Raw genomic sequence first — 16,673 nt, forward strand, 5'->3', positions numbered from 1 at the left:
ACGAGGGATAAACCACCCTCGTGGCCCAACCAGGTCTCCGTTATCCCTGCAAGGTCCAGCTCCCCCTCAGAGATCAGCTCATTAATGAGGGGGGCCTTGTTGGTTACGGACCTTGCATTGCAAAGCATCAGCCGTAGGCCCGGGCTCTGTAGTTCCTGGCCACCTAGGTTGCGGGGGTTGGTACAAACGACCGGGCGTAGCCAACAGCCACGGTCTCCCAACCGACCTTGTAATCTTCTTTTGTCCTCGCATCCCCCCCTCCCCGCGACCGTTGTAATCAAACAACCCTCTATTGGAATAACTTGTTCCCTCTCCCCCCCCACTCCGCTCACTTCCCTCCTGGACTCACCTGTTCGTCTGGCACTGGCTTCCCTCCTGGCCTGGTTATCCCCCCCTCCCTTCCCAGAACCCCCTAAAAACAATATAAAACATTTAGCTAAAAAGCCCCTCAGCTTCCTCTTCTTCCACCTCTCGGGGTTCACAAACCCGTCATCAAGGCTGGCCCCTGAGAGAGCCAAGGGCCATACCTGCGAAAGAGGGGCCTCCCGCAGGCGGAGCAGATCAGACCTCGAATAAATTAAAACGTTGTAATAGTCCCAGTAGGGTAGGGGTGCAGATGATGCAAAGTTAGTAATTAATAGAGTCTCAGTGGAATGGAGGGTAGAAAGTTAATAAATAGAAGAGTCTCAATGGAGGGTAGGGGATATTCCAGTGTCCAGGTGGTACTTGGTACTTGGAGGCAGGGGGGGGGGAGGGCAAGAAATGATTAAATATCCCAGGTGGTAGGGGGAAGGCAAAGGTAGCAAAAATAGTGGAGGGTAAATGAAAGTTCAGCTTAGCTGTTTCCAGGTGGATACAGCCCCCCCCCGATGGATGGGGGGGCCTGGAGGGGTATGGGAGCAGCCAGGAATGATAAAATAACCCAGGAGTCCCTGGCTGTGGCTCCCTCCCTTCGTCTGCCGCCGCAGGCATCTCCCTTTGATCCCAGCGCTATCGCGTGCACGTGAGTGCCCAAATTCATAATGTAATGCCCCATTCCCCCTGCGCATGCGTGTGTGACCCCCCCTCCACCCCATGCATGTGCGCATGGCGTTTTTGGAGCCTAGGGAGAATGAAAATGGCCTCCCCCATCCCCCCAGAGGCCGCCCAGGAGGCTGAAAACGCCCTCCCAGAGCCTCCGCCTGAAACCTGTACTTACCTGGCATTGTATGCCATAGGTTCGCCATCACGGCTCTAGCCTGTATATAGGGTTCTATCTTCTACATTATGAATGAATGTACCTTACTGAAATAAACTGATTCTTCATTTACATCAAAGTCATCCACACTGGACTAGGTGAACTTAGCCCCAACTAACTTGGATTTCATTGAATGTAATCATACTTCAAATTCATCAAATCAAATGTCCTCATTAGTGTCATTTGCCATGATACACTACCATTAGAGGACTAGAGAGGGGTGGATGGGTGTGGGTGCATAGTATGTATAATTTTAAGAATTATAACATTGTAATTGTTTAATAGTGAGCCATAGAATTCAGTGCAACTCAGCTTGCAATTGTACTAAGGAACCGTAACCTGTAGGATTCTAAATTTATGGTAATAATGGCAGCAGTTATACTGAGTAAATTGCCAGTGAATTGCCATAATAATGTTTATTAGCTTACTCCAGAGCAATGTTTAAGTGGAAAATCATACTGAGTCAATTAAATTCAAGTCTGTGACTGCAGCAGTCCCAGATAAATATTATATTAAGATATTACTAAAACATGTTGGGAGACCATTTGTCTCTCTAGTTCTGTTGTACAGAAAATGCTATAATATGCTCCTTTTTCTTCCGTTCAGTCATGTCTGACTCATGGAGACTGCATGGACAGGTCTCTGCAGTTTTCTTGGCAAGGTTTTTCAGAAGTGGTTTGCCATTGTCTCCTTCCTAGGACTCAGATAAAGTGGCTAGCCCAAGGTCACTGGCTTTGGGCCCAAGTCAGGACTAGAGCTCCCATTCTCCTGGTTTCTAGCCTGATGCCTTAATCACTACACCAAATGGACTCTCTTTAATATGTACAGAGAGTCCTCGACTTACCACTGTTTATTTAGTGACCGTTCAAAGTTGCATCACTGAAAAAAGAGATTTATGACCATTTTTCACACTTACAACCGTTGCAGCATTCCATGGTCACGTGATCAGCATTTGAATACTTGGCAACTGGTTCATCTTTATGACGGGTGCAGTGTCCTGTGTCATGTGATCACCTTTTGCGACCTTCTGACAAGCAAAGTCAATGGGCAAGCGAGATTCACTTAATGTCTGTGTTACTAACTTAACAGCTCCAGTGATTCACTTAACAACTGTGGCCAGAAAGGTCATAAACTGGAGCAAAATTCACTTAATAGCCATCTCACTTAGCAGCATAAATTTTGGGCTCAATTGTGGTCATAGGTTGAGCACTACCTGCATAGATTGTATTAAACCTTATGCTGAGTAGGCACCAAGAAACATCAGTTAGTTGATGTAGATAATAAAAGTGCCATCTAGACAGTATTATCCTGCACTTGTGAAATGAATAATTTAAGGCACAGCAGCCTGTAAATATGCCCCATAATAATAATGCAAACACAGAGGACTGTCTGCCATTGTATAAACAGCTTACACAATCATTCTTATTCCTTTTGCACATGAAACATCCTGCCACCTGGGTTCAGATAATTCTTCGTCCCAATTAGAAGGTTTTTGGGGAAAAGCATAGGGAGAAAAAAGTAAGTTGCGCAGAATGTCTTCATCTTTAAAAAATAGAACAACTAATATATTTTATTCCCCACAACAAGAATGCCTGTGCTTTCCTTTTAAGTTCTTGATTTTTATAAAATATAAAGGGCAGTAGTGACATTTCAATCTGTAGCTTTAAGTTATTGAAATTGATTGGCACCTTTTTTACAGTTTGTATTGATTTGGGCTGTCATTTTTCTTATACATTTGAATTGTTGTATATGTTTCAGTGTTTATTTAGATTATACAAGTAGTCCTTGACTTACAACATTTCGTGACCGTTCAAAGTTACAACATCACCGAAAAAGGTGACTTATGACTGTTTTCCACATTTATGACTCCTGAAAGCATGCTCATGATTGGGTGATCGAAATTCAGGCACTTATGACATTTGCAGTGTCCCAGGATCATGTGATCAACTTTTGCAACCCTCTGACAAGCAAAGTCAATGTGGAAGCCAGATTCATTTAACAACTGTGTTAATAACTTAAGAACTGCAGTGATTCACTTAACAACTGTGGCAAGAAAGGGTGTTAAATGGGGCAAAATTCACAACAACAAAATTAGCAACAGAAATTTTGGGCTCAATTGTGGTCGTAATTTGAGGAATACCTATAAAGTAATAAAGGATAAATATATTATAAATATTAAAAGAATAAAGGAATGACCTTCAGGTGACCTGAATCAATTTCCTGCTTTAACACTCAGAATCAAATGAATTTTAATTTTAATTAAAATAATGTTATCAAAATGAGACGGTGATTTATTTATTTTTTAAACCTAGGTGAGTCGTCTGCTGATTCTGGGTGGTGCAAACGTAAATTACCGGACAGAAGTCCTCAACAATGCCCCAATATTGTGCGTGCAATCTCACCTTGGGCATGAAGAAATGGTCCTCCTCCTCCTAGAATTTGGGGCTTTGATTGATGGAGCATCTGAAAATGGGATGACTTCACTTTGCTGTGCAGCAGCTGCAGGCCATATGCCCATAGTTTCACTTCTTAGCAAAAGAGGAGCCAAGGTAAGTTTCATAGGAGACTTTGCATGTTTGGAATTGTAGCAATAGCTATAAGCAATGGCACTTAGGCTTACCTTCTGCTCCATGGTGCTTTAGTTGTAGCAGTGTTGTTGATAAGCAGAGCACGCTCCATCAGCATATGCTTTCTGTCAATTCAACGTGGAAAATTTATGTATAAAACTGTAACCATGGGTTTGAGGTCCTGCTCATGTTTGCGCAAAATTGCTTGGAGAAAACTAAGTTAAAAGCTGCACATGGCCCTACTTTTCTAACATTTAGTGTATCTTAAAGAGTTGGTGATAAGTATTTTTACTATTTGAGGATTATGCACCAAGAAATGGTTAAAATGGTAATATAAGTAATTAAATAATTAAATGGAAGCATTAGCAGAATCCTTGAGGAAGAGTACCGTAGTTACTTTGCAAGAAGAAGAAGAATAAATGAAGGGGGAGAAAGAGCTCTAATTTAGTCATATGCTGTTCAGAGCTGTAAGATTATTAGGAGAAGCTTGTGCCTTCCAGCGATTTGAGAGGTAGAATATTGACGTGCACTTATGCATGCGACAAAATCAGCCTGACCCAGTGGCCTCTATGGAGAGCAAGAAAGGTTATGCTTACAAGAACAGCATCGCTATTGTCAACCCTGAAGTTTGTCTGAACTGAGGCCATGTTTATTTTTCTGCTTCAGTGCTGGCACTTACTGGAGCTGAGGGATAGGGAGGGGGGGGAATAGAGATAGCTGGGGTGCTGTAGCCAAAACACAATGCTTCCCCATGGGAACCAAGGGCAGTCCTGCAGGTGTTCAGAAGGAGGAGGCTGAGGTCATCTAGCAACAACTGTATACTGATTGGACCATGTGACTGAGGGTTTAGGGAAAGTGACAAACTTTCACTTTTAATTAGGTGAAAACTGCGGGAACTTTTAGAGTCGGTTTTCGCCAGATCTGTGTCGATATGATATTTCCAATAAAGCTATTCCTTGAGGACTTCACCTGCCTCGGAGTTTTGCTTGATATGGGATTATTACTTGGAGCCGACAGATACATAAGCCCCATCCTTTCTTTATGTGTTTTGACATTGCAAACATGCCCCAAAGTTTATAGCATGACACTCCAGTGCAATTTTTGTGGGATCTTGAGCTTGCCGTAGCTTTGATCTCATCTCTCCCTTTCTGCAGGGTTCTTTTGAGTCAGGAGAAATAATTGCTAATTAATAGGTTGCCTCTCTCGCCACCACCTAAGTGTCATTTCATAGTGCCTTTTATTCTCTAAGCTTCCTAAAGCATCAGCATATGCAGTCAAGAAATTAGATCACCTCTTTATTACTATTGCTTTGATCTACCACACGCTGTTTCAGGTTGTTGATACTATGAAAGAAACATTGGCTAGTAAGTAATTCTTGGCACACTGTAATGTTTGGTGACTGATAGGTTGCCAAGAAATCCTGTGATAGGATCTTTGTCTTTTGCATGTACCTTGGCTAATCCTTTGTGGCTGAAAAGCAACTAGAGACTACGAGGTTATAATTAACCCAGTACCTACATTGAAATCATTTGGGAAAGGGAAAAATCATTTTGTTTGAAACACATTGTCAGGCCTTCTAATAACTCTTTTAAAAAAAAGATCTTATAATAAAATTAGACTGAATAGAGCAGGCATGAAATTCTCTTACCTTTGCTACCGGTTCAGAACCAGGAGCATGCGCTTGCACGTGGCGCTTCTGTGCATGCACAGAACCTTCTGCGCATGCGCAAAACGTCTGTGATGACCTCTGAGCAGGTGGGCGGAGCTTCCCGCCGCCGCCACTACAGGTTTGATCGAACCGGGGCGAACCAGCAGAATACCAACTGTGGAGCAGAGACTACCATATTTTTCGGAGTATAAGACACACCAAAATTTAAAGAGGCAAATTAAAAAAAAAGTTTTTGAACTCTGCAGACCCCCCCAAAACGGGCCCGTTTTTTGTCAAAAAAAGGGCATGCATAGCCTTTAGGGGACCTGTAGAGTGCTCCTGGGGGCTGGGGGAGTAAAAAATGAGTAAAAAACGGCCCATTGTTTGCTCATTTTTGCCCTCCCCAGCCCCCAGGAGCACTCTGGGAGCCTCCTAAAGACTATGCATGGCCATTTTGGTGAAAGGGGCGCGGTTTGGGCTGTATTCAGTGTATAAAATGCACCCAGATTTTCACCCTCTTTTCTGAGGGAAAAAGGTGCGTCTTATACTCCAAAAAAAATACAGTATGTTTGTTTTGTAACGTGGGATGCCAAAACCACAGTCCTAAAGGCCTCAGGGTTCCTTCTGATGGGATGTATTCTTAACTGGATTATTATCTTGATTGTTATTTTGATTATTATTCTGCTTGATGCATCATTTTCTTCTCCCTTTAAAATAGATCGATCACTTGGACAAAAAGGGACAATGCGCTTTGGTTCACAGTGCTCTAAGAGGTCACTCTGATATTCTCGAATATATGCTCAGCATAGATTGGCAGACTTCGCCTCACCAGCAAAGCTCCCTGTCAAAGAAGCAGGCTCTTCAGCAGGCTCTGACTGCCTCTTCAAGCATGGGACATAGCCAGGTAACTTGTCTCTACTCTTGGTTTTCTACGGCCTGTTCTCACTCCTTCGGGGTAGACCAGATTAGGAAAGTAATGGAGGCTGCTTTTATTATAGAGCTATTGTAACAGAATCTTGCCAGTCTGAATACACCTTCTTTCCTTTATCTTCATGAGAACTGGGGAGTTTCTTGTCTGCAATGCCTTCTCCGGCTACAGTACTGGCCTGGACTCCGATTTCTTTTATCTATTATTTTGGTTCCAGCTCTTCTTCCCGTTCCTCAAGGTTGTTCCAACTGCTCATTACATCTTTTCATAGATTTAAAAAAGAAACGCTTTTTCCCCATATAAAGAACTATATTTATTGCATCTTTGTATAAAATGGGAAGCAAAAGAAAGAGGTTAGCATATACAGTAGACCTGCTGATACTGGATTGACCCTGAACCCAGCCTGCATCACTGCCAAACTTGGATGCTTATAATTTTAACGTACAGCAAAAAGAGTCTTGACTGGTATTTTTTAAAACCATTGCCTTTGATTTTGGGCTTGGTTTCAGCTAGCTGGACAACATAACTTTGTAACTAAAGCTACTCCATTGGCAATATTGGGCTGAAAAGCTCAGCTGATGCATCTATAATTTTATCAAATTAATCTTTGCTTGCACACTTTAACATCTGTAATATTTTCATTACCACTTTTAAAAACATGTTGAACTCAATGCTGTGCACGGAATAAAGCAGGATTAGCTCTCCTGTGTAAATAGAAGATTCCTTTTGGTTTTAAAATAAAATCCCAACGAAGTGAAAAACTATTTAATTGGAACAGACTATCCGGATAGTTATTAGCAATAATCATTTGTGATTCAATTCATATTAAAATAGTTTGCTTTTTTACATGTTCCTTCATTATATGGTTAGCAGTAGATCCTGTAGAGCAGGGGTGTCAAACTTGGGTCATCATGTGACATGTCACAACTTTTTCCCCATTCACTAAACGGGGAGTGGACATGGCGAGCACATGACGCATCCAGCCGCAAGTTTGACACCCCTGCTGTAGAGGCTTCTGAAAGAAATTATCTGCAAAGAACCAGTAAAAACAAAGAATTGTTTCTTTAATTTTTGTGTTAAATAAGACAGAATATGTATCTAAAATAGTGTGTTAATATTATAGACTAATATGAATGTTTGCATGTATGTAAACATACAGACACACATACTTCAGGGTATCTCTTTGATTCACCCAGATAAGTTATAAAGTTGAGCCCCATTTAGAACTTTTATGGAAAGAGCTTACAAAATGTTCAGGGGAAGGCTCTCACACATACACACCCTCCCATGTCACAATCCTGCCAACCCTCTCTTCTGTTTGTTTTTGATCTTCACAGCTTTTTTTTTCTTTTAAGGTAAAGATCATTCTTTACTGATGTTTTACTTTTTTTCTGCTTCTTAATTGTTAACTTTTATTTAACCCGCCTATCAGAGGCACCTAAGATTCAAACGTCAGGCCCCAAAAATTCCATTTCAAAAAAGACAACGTTGTGGGGACAAATTTTCACCCTCTAATGGGCATAAATGGCTTTTTTTTTTTTTGGTTTCGTGAAAGGTCACACAGCACGAAACTGGTTTGTTGCAATCAGTCCTCTCATTCGTGAGCCATTCTCAACAAGATAGTCCTTTGAGGTTCACATCACACCCAGACCCTAGCATAGAAGTGGCCTCTTACCCAAATATCACAGGTTTTCCCTTCAGTCAGACATTCATCTGCTGAGAGTAGGCATGGGAGTTTATAACAGAGCGTGTGGGCAAGCAGGCCATATGGATGAGGCTTTTCTGTGTCAGAGAACAGGGAATTTGAATTGACTTCTGCTGGGAATATCACTGCTGAGAATTAGACGTAACAAAAAATCCTATTTGTTATGTTTGTAAGATAGGTTGCAAAATGGGATAAAACTAGCTTAACAAATGTTTCACTTCGCAACATAAATTTTGGGCTCCCCTGTGGTTGTAAGTTGAGGACTACCTGTACAGTGTTCAGTTCTGGGCACCAAATTTCATATAGGATAGTGACAGGTTGGAGCAAGTTCCGATTAAAACTGCCAACCTGGTGAGGGCCTTGGAAACTTCCCTGTCTGGAAAATGGTACCTGGGCATGTTAACGCAGTAGTCTTCAAAAATTTAAGGACTGCTATATAAACTAGGGAATGCGCTTTTTTAAATTCATTTTTATTTATATTTCCTATCTTTAAAGTGTCCATCTCCCTCAGAGAGGGCTCTTATTTCCAGATGGCAGGGTATTGCCACCTAAAAGACTAATTTCTGTTAATGAATGTATTTGGCTGCTTGCAGGATTTATAGGCCATTCCATTCAGTTGATTCTGAGTAGGATTCAAGTTCACACATTTTGTTTAAAATAATTATATCAGGATCAAAGATTAAAACCAAGATCATACATTATAAAACACACACACACACACACACACACACACACACACACACACACACCAGAATTCAAACATTAAAAAAGGCATTATTCATCGAGAAAGATACTAATAGCATCCCTGCCTGCTTGGCTTGATGAAGTAGCTAGATCTTCACAAATCATTGATCATCAGGGCTATTAAAATGTCTGGAGAAATACTACTCCACAGCAGGAGGTAGTGAGAAGCCATGTTTCTTTGACACTTCTAAGGGGCAGCCTCTGATCCAGGGGATGGAGGAAGTCACCTGCCTTATTAAATACAATACAATACAATACAATAGCAGAGTTGGAAGGGACCTTGGAGGTCTTCTAGTCCAACCACCTGCCTAGGCAGGAAACCCTATACCAATGGCTATCCAACATCTTCTTAAAGACTTCCAGTGTTGGGGCATTCACAACTTCTGGAGGCAAGCTGTTCCACTGCTTAATTGTTCTAATTGTCAGGAAATTTTTCCTCAGTTCTAAGTTGCTTCTCTCCTTGATTAGTTTCCACCCATTGCTTCTTGTTCTACCCTCAGGTGCCTTGGAGAATAGTTTGACTCCCTCTTCTTTGTGGCAACCCCTGAGATATTGGAACACTGCTATCATGTCTCCCCTAGTCCTTCTTTCTCTTAAGCTAGACATACCCAGTTCCTGCAACCGTTCTTCATATGTTTTAGTCTCCAGTCCCCTTCACTGTTATCTATATTTAGGATTCATCTTTGAAAGTAGAAATACTTAACAGAATTCCTTGTTTATACCTTTGCTTTCCCCCCCTCTAATAAGTCTTACTCATTAGAACTTAGTCTTAATAAATCACCCACATTTTCCAGATTTTGAACCTCTTAATTCCCTAGCTACAGTTCTCTAACACATATGCCACACTTGCTGATTTGTATTGTATATATTTAGCTTTAGCCAAATTTCTTTTCCATAAAGTTCCATAAAACCGTCCCAATCCGATCCAATTGTCTTCTATACGATGTTCAACATAAATTGTATTGAATATTGATTAATGACAGAAGTCAAACATTGAATTCAGCTCTTATGTCTTCAGTATTGTATTTATATGTTAACAATGGTTTCAGACTTCAAGAGCATCATACTCAGAACCATCTAAGCATTTCCCATGGAACTGTTTGATTTTTGATGCAAAAGACTGTTGGGACTTAGTGTCACTTTAATGAAAAATAAGTGTACTCCTATAGCTGCACATTGCAGAGAATAAGATACCAATAATAGGCACATTGTCTTCCGAGACAATATATTGGCCATGCCTGATGATCATCTAGTTCGGTGGTTCTCAGTCTGTGGTCTAAGGACTCCTAAGAGGCCCCACTGTTGTCACAGGGAGTCCATGAAGACTTTTGAAGAAATGTTATTATTTAAATTTTGAGTTAAGTCTTGGGGGTCTGAGGTAATGGTTTGTGGCCAGAAAAGGTATTTAAAGGCACTCTGTGGTTAAGGTGGAGAACCACTGACTTTGTTGATGAATATTGGGGAGTTTTCATTTAGAACTTTTCAAAGCTAAGAGGCAAAAAGAGCTGCTTTATTCACAAGCTACATCTGTTGTCAGCTTTGCTGTTAATTTAATTCAGTATAATATGTCCTTTAATTGAAACTCAGTGTTTACACAAGCATCATTCACAATAATGAAGTGCAACAGTTGAGCAAATTCACGATTTGATGGACCTCATCAACTGTTTCTCCTCCCCTTCCTCTCTTCCTCCCTTTTCATTTTTCTTCTCTTAGGTCATTCGTTTTTTGATAAGAATTGACAAGGAGCCTAAAATTGACATCAATGAAACAGATACTTTGTGGGGAGAAACAGGTATATGTGCTAAACGTTTTTTAAAAACCTTTCCAAACAATGGTACATTGTAAAAGCTGAGTGAAATGTGTAGATTTAGAGCAATGCTTACCAGTTTGGGGGAGGAGGGGGAGGACACATAATTACCAAGCTTCATTCATTATTGAAAATCTGGTGATTGTTTGTGGTGTGTACCCAGAGATAGCAATGATAGTGTCAGGGTGACTATGTCATGGTATTAATACTCATGATAAGCATGAATAGGGAACTGAACTTTTTAAGGCTGTTACCTTCTGTGAAGCAATGTTAGACTTAAACATTCACATTTTTTTTGTCACGGCAGTGCTTGTTTATTTTTAAATTTGCTTCCTTCTTTTGTCCGAGCCTCTTCTCATTTCTTTGTGGAAAGTGTGCAAGGAAAGTGTACTTAAGTAAATGAAGTTAATGCAGCTTCCTATCATTTTAATGTTTAATTCTAATTCGTATTTCTGATTGTTCCCCATGCATAGTGAGGCTCAAAGCATTAATTTCCATTTCTTTGTATGATTTTTTTTTTGATTAAGGAATGATCCTTTTCTTTTTTCAGTGGGTCTGTCTTAATTATGTAATGTACAACACTAGACCAGTATTTAAGAATGGAGAGGTGCTCAGTGTGTTTGACTTGCAGAAGATTGCAAATTCTATCTTGGGTTGGACAAAAAAAAGTCTGCCTGGAATTCTGGGGTCAGGATGGAGAACCCTGAGATGAATCAGTCATGGCCCGATTCAATAGTGCAAAAGCTACTCTCCTATTATGTCAGAAAAGATGGATGCTAGAAATTAAATTCCAATAAGTTTTGCTCCACTGTGTCAGAAGGTAGCTGTGCACAAAAGCCAACATTTGTGAAAAGGAGATTATTTGAAATGTTATGTGAGATACAGTAAAGTGAATGAGATTTATATTGAGTACAGCAACTTTCAGCTGTTCAAATCATTTAGTTGAATAATGTCCTTTCCTTCACCCCCCAACTTTTTTTCAACATTTGTGGCAGCATTCCTCTGGTCTAATGGGTCGCTGTCATATTTTCCATTTTGCATCAGCTTCTTGTTTAGATTTTCATTTAAACTTCTTTCCCTAAAGTCAGAATACATCAGACAAATTAGAGATGGGTTTTTTTCAACTAGAATGGTTAGCATTCCTGAGCATAGGTTTTTTTTCCCCCCAGAGGAACTTGTTTGTTTAAGCCCAGTGCAAGCTAATCTTCGGCCTTGCTTTTTCCCCAATATGGTATACTTGAGATTCATTGTTTTTGTATCTTAAGTGACCTTAGAGCTGTGAGCAATACTGAGATGGAAGACAGGTCTGCATTCTGTTTTTACGACAGTGGATTGCCTTGCCTTACACCACCCATAGTGATCAGTTAGAAAGAGTAAATACAACTGCCAGACTGCTTGGGTCAGCACAATCCTAAAATAAGTTAAGAGTTATCCCCAATGCCGAATGCCATGTTTTTTTTTAATTGTAAGTGTATTTCTTGTAGTATTTTAGATAAACGATCAAGCATATTTTTAATTTAGGTTGAATCAAATAACCCTATTAAAATACAGACAAGCATCCTGATTTTTAATGCAAACAAACTGGATTATTTTCCTCTCTATAATTATAATGAAGGTTAAAATCTGAGGGTATAGGGAAGTTCCCTTTTAGTGATCATTTAATTATATGTCCTATAATACATAGAATGTTCTTATGGTTTTTTCCTTAAAGTTTCTGGCCCCCTTTAAATCCTATATAGTACATTCTTTCTTCTTTCTCTTTAATTTTTAGCATTGACTGCTGCTGCTGGGAGAGGAAAACTGGAAGCGTGTGAGCTGTTACTTGAACACGGGGCTCTAGTTACAAGACCTAATAAGAGAGGGATACCTCCGCTTTTCTGTGCCGTGCGTCAGGGGCACTGGCAGGTGGGGCTATACCGTTACGCATAAGACCGCTTCATTGACAGAATGAAGGAAACAATCATAATTTCAACTCAGAGTAGCCATTTTTGAAATCAAAAGGAAATCTGATGAATTAACGAACCCATGGCTTTGTTTAGATATAAGTACAAATGTGTAAAACTAGTTGATTTAGGAAAGAGTAGAGAGGGGAGAGGGGAGAAGAGACGAGAATTCTTTATTGGCCAAGCATGATTGGACACACAATGAATTTATCTCCGGTGCATAAGCTCTCAGTTGTAGACGGGTGATTCTGGTAATAAATCCTTTGATATATATATACTTGAGGTGGTGTGTTTCTTGGACATCTCAAACAACTTCTGGGTCACATTTTTACTTCTGGAAACTCCCTTCTACCCTCTGGTCAAGTATGGTTAGGAGAAATTTGTATTTTGTTGTTTAAATTTGTTTCAGTCAGCTGGCCAGAGATTTTATGTAGGTTCAGATATTCATGTGAAGGACATCTTTTCTTTTGTTTTCAATGATTGTGATTTGGCAGCAGAGCTAATGAGGTTTTTTTTCATTTTTCCAGATAGCAAAGCTTCTATTGGAACACGGTGCTGATATAAATTTAAGTGACAGGCAAAGCAGAACACCACTTATGGTGGCATCTTGTGAAGGACATCTGAGCACTGTTGAATTTCTAGTCTCTAAAGGTACAATGAATGGCTTCTCCAAAATGTTTTTTTCTAAATGACCTTATTTTTCCAAGTATTCTAATATAGATACTATTTATTATTGCTGTATTTCTGAACATAGATGGACTTTTATGAATCCAGGCAAAGATTCAAAACTCCAGTTGAAATTAAACAGTGCCTGTTGTGAGCTTTCTAGAGAAAGTCAAGCAGTTAAATGAAAAATGTCATCTATGAATATCAGCTTAATTAAAAAAAAATTTCCTCACTTTATTTATTTATTTATTTTTGCATGTAGGTGCTGATATTTCATTAGTAGACAAGGAAGGCCTGACAGCATTAAGCTGGGCTTGCCTCAAAGGACATAAGAGTGTGGTCCAATATTTGGTTGAAAAAGATGCCAAAATAGGACAAACAGACAAGAATGGAAGGACACCTTTGGATCTAGCAGCATTCTATGGAGACTCAGATATTGTAAGCCAGGATGCATTTTATCTTCTCTATCAATTTCTCTATCTGAAATCAAGTAACACTATCCTTGCCATATCAATTTGAATATCATTTAAGCAAATTCATTCTGCTCTTTTTTGTAGGTGCGGGAAAGACATTTAACAGATTTTTAAAATGTAATTACTATTTAATGCTGAGTACTTTAGAAATGCATATGTTCTGCTCATTTGATTCTCAATTAAAATACTTTCAATGCTGTGTCACACTATCAGATCAAAATACTGAAAGGAATAACATTATACCCTTTTTTTCCTACTACTTAACATCAGAATTGCATTGTTTGTTGTGAGTTCAATAGATGAGATGCAAAAAGATGCCTCACAAGAGGTCCTTGAGTATAGCTTCTGTATTAAATTTTGCAGTTTGGACTTTATATATTTGTACATTGTACACTGTCATATAGCATGGATGTCTATAACAACAGCTGTAGAACAAGTTCTTCATTTAACAAATTTATATGGCTGCCAACTCACATATAGATGACTCCACACGGCTTACAACATTTAAACATTTAAAAGATCCATCATATAATAAAATCACGTCATATAATAAAAAGCTTAACCCACCTCTTATGGCAGAATAGCACAATTAGATTAGCCACTTAATTAGCTCCATTTCCATGTATTGTCCTTAGGCCTACTAACAAAGCAATGTTTTTATGAACTTTTGGAAAAGGAGCAGGGTGGGGACCAAAGGTATCTCGGGTGGGGGGGAAATGATGTTCCATAATAAAGGGGCCATCACTGAGAAGACCCCTTTTTTGTGGTTCAAAAATGACAATACCTAACTGATGAAACCAGTAGCATTCCCTGCCTTCCCACACTGGTGGGGATGGGTGGATATAATAAGGGAGACGTGGACCTTCAAATAACCTGTCCTAAGCCATGTAGGGCTTTAAAGGTGATAACCAGCACTGTGAATTGTACCCGCAGCTTCTGCAGAAGAGGTGACACAGGTGCAAGTCTAGGCTTGAGCAAAATTGTTCAGGATGCTGTGTTCTGAATTAGCCAAGTATAATTTTATGGTATGTTATGATTAAAGTCTGGATATTCGTAATATAAGTAGTTAAGTACCAGGGGCTTTTAAATACAACGTCTACCTATAGAAATGTTTCTTGAAGCTTGATGGAATACATTAAGAAATATTAATTAAACATTTTTTTCAAGATTATCCTTCCTGGAAAAACAGCCGTTAGAGTACTTTATTGATCAAGTAATGTAAGCGTTACAGTAGTAGGAAACTGATGTACAAAACAAATCCATGACATAACAGTTCCCGGTTGTATTGTTTCAAATTGAGGATTGAGTGGTTGCACCAGTTACCACAAAGTAATGTTGCTGAATTTTTTTAAAAAAAGCTTTATTGCTTTATGTTTTCATTGTTTATAGGTGCAGTATTTAGTGGAGAAGGGAGCCGTAATTGAGCACGTTGACAATAGTGGAATGCGCCCGCTGGACAGAGCCATTGGATGTCGAAATACATCAGTGGTAGTCACCTTGCTTCGAAAAGGAGCCAAGTTAGGTCAGTGAAAGGAGTTGAGAAAATAAAATGGTTCTGTTTAAGAATTCTTTCAAAGCCCAAACCATTTGCACTAGGCTGTTTTATAGATATGATTTTAGTACTAATATTATGCTATCCTAAATAAACTGAGGTTTCTAGCAATCCAAATGTTATCTATTTTAAGTTAAATTCTTAGCCTGTAAGTATCCAAAGCTTGGGCATTAACTCCCAGGAACCTCCAAACTTCATGCTAAATTGTAACTACAAAATGTGACAAAAAATGTAGAATTATTAAAAACATGAAGAAGAATCATATTAATAGTTCAGTTCATTCATATAACATTTCATGTCTGTCTGTTTTTTAGAGCATAGATCCCTCCAAAGGTTACATATCTGTTACAGATCATGAAAAATTAGCAGCTATAATAGAAACAAAGTAAGATTAGAAAGTATGGAGTCATCCAAGAACAAGACAGAAATAGGTTATTCCACATTGCTAAGTTTATTACAATATTTCTAGGCTGCCAACTCCACATGGACGTTCAGTGGTGCATAACTCATTAACACTAATGCAAAATAAATATTTTCATTAAAGTTATATTAAGATCCCTCCCATGGCAATGCCTGGCAACATTGCACTCTGAGTGTTGTTCTGTGAAAGCTATCGTGGAAGGCTGTTCCTTCAGGATGGAGCATATATATATAGAGAGAGAGACAAAGCCCTCCACCCATAAATCTCTGTGGTCCCTGCCTAATATATATTCTGGATAGATTGCTTGTCTTCAGTTCTAAGCACATCTAGGTTATGTAGAATCATGTAGAATTTTAAAAGTAATGGCTAGCTATTGAAATTCTAACCAAAAATCCACTGGCTACCATTACAGTGCCCTGAAAAGCTACGTTGGACATTTCCAGAGACTGTATTCCAAGTGGGCTGTGCATTTTTAATTAATTGTCACTATCAAATAGTTTTAAAATATAGCCCCGAGGAAATCATATTGCAGTAATCTAACCTAGAAGAGCCTGGATCAGTGGTGGGTTTCAAATCCCGTTCCAACGGGGCCGGCAGCGTCCTCATGGACATGCGCAGCACACACGCGCATGTGTCTTAGCACCTCCGCAACGCTCCAGGTGCTCTGCGGAGCATAACGCAGGTACTGTATGCGCCTGCGCAAAAGCACAAAAGCCTTTAAACACTGGTAAGGAGCTCGGGCGGGCGGGCAGGCCCTTCGGAGCACCATACCGGAACAGTATCCGGTGCTCCGGGCTGGCTCCGGTACGCGCGTACCGGGGAGTACCGCCTGCAACCCACCACTGGCCTGAATGATTTCTCCAGGTTTTCCTGGTGCAAGTAGGGTTAGACACAGTGGTGGGATTCAAATTTTTTTTAATACAGGTTCTGTGGGCGTGGGGTGGCTTGGTGTGCGTGGCTTGGTGAGCATGGCAGGGGAAGG

General features: G+C 39.8%; 1 protein-coding gene across 9 annotated transcripts in view; it reads left to right on the forward strand.

Annotated features, from left to right (window-relative positions):
* TANC1 (tetratricopeptide repeat, ankyrin repeat and coiled-coil containing 1) overlaps positions 1-16,673 on the forward strand; it is a 175,983-nt gene that overhangs the window by 148,655 nt on the left and 10,655 nt on the right. For all 9 annotated transcript variants that reach the window (XM_081943176.1, XM_081943178.1, XM_081943181.1 and 6 more), the window contains 7 exons: positions 3,550-3,786; positions 6,171-6,356; positions 10,543-10,621; positions 12,408-12,541; positions 13,107-13,230; positions 13,508-13,683; positions 15,108-15,240. In XM_081943176.1, coding sequence (XP_081799302.1) covers positions 3,550-3,786; positions 6,171-6,356; positions 10,543-10,621; positions 12,408-12,541; positions 13,107-13,230; positions 13,508-13,683; positions 15,108-15,240 — 1,069 coding nt within the window. The remainder of the gene's footprint in view (positions 1-3,549; positions 3,787-6,170; positions 6,357-10,542; positions 10,622-12,407; positions 12,542-13,106; positions 13,231-13,507; positions 13,684-15,107; positions 15,241-16,673) is intronic.

The sequence above is a fragment of the Natrix helvetica genome (genome assembly GCF_964273705.1).
Source record: "Natrix helvetica genome assembly, chromosome: 1".
Classification (NCBI taxonomy): Eukaryota; Metazoa; Chordata; class Lepidosauria; order Squamata; family Natricidae; genus Natrix; species Natrix helvetica.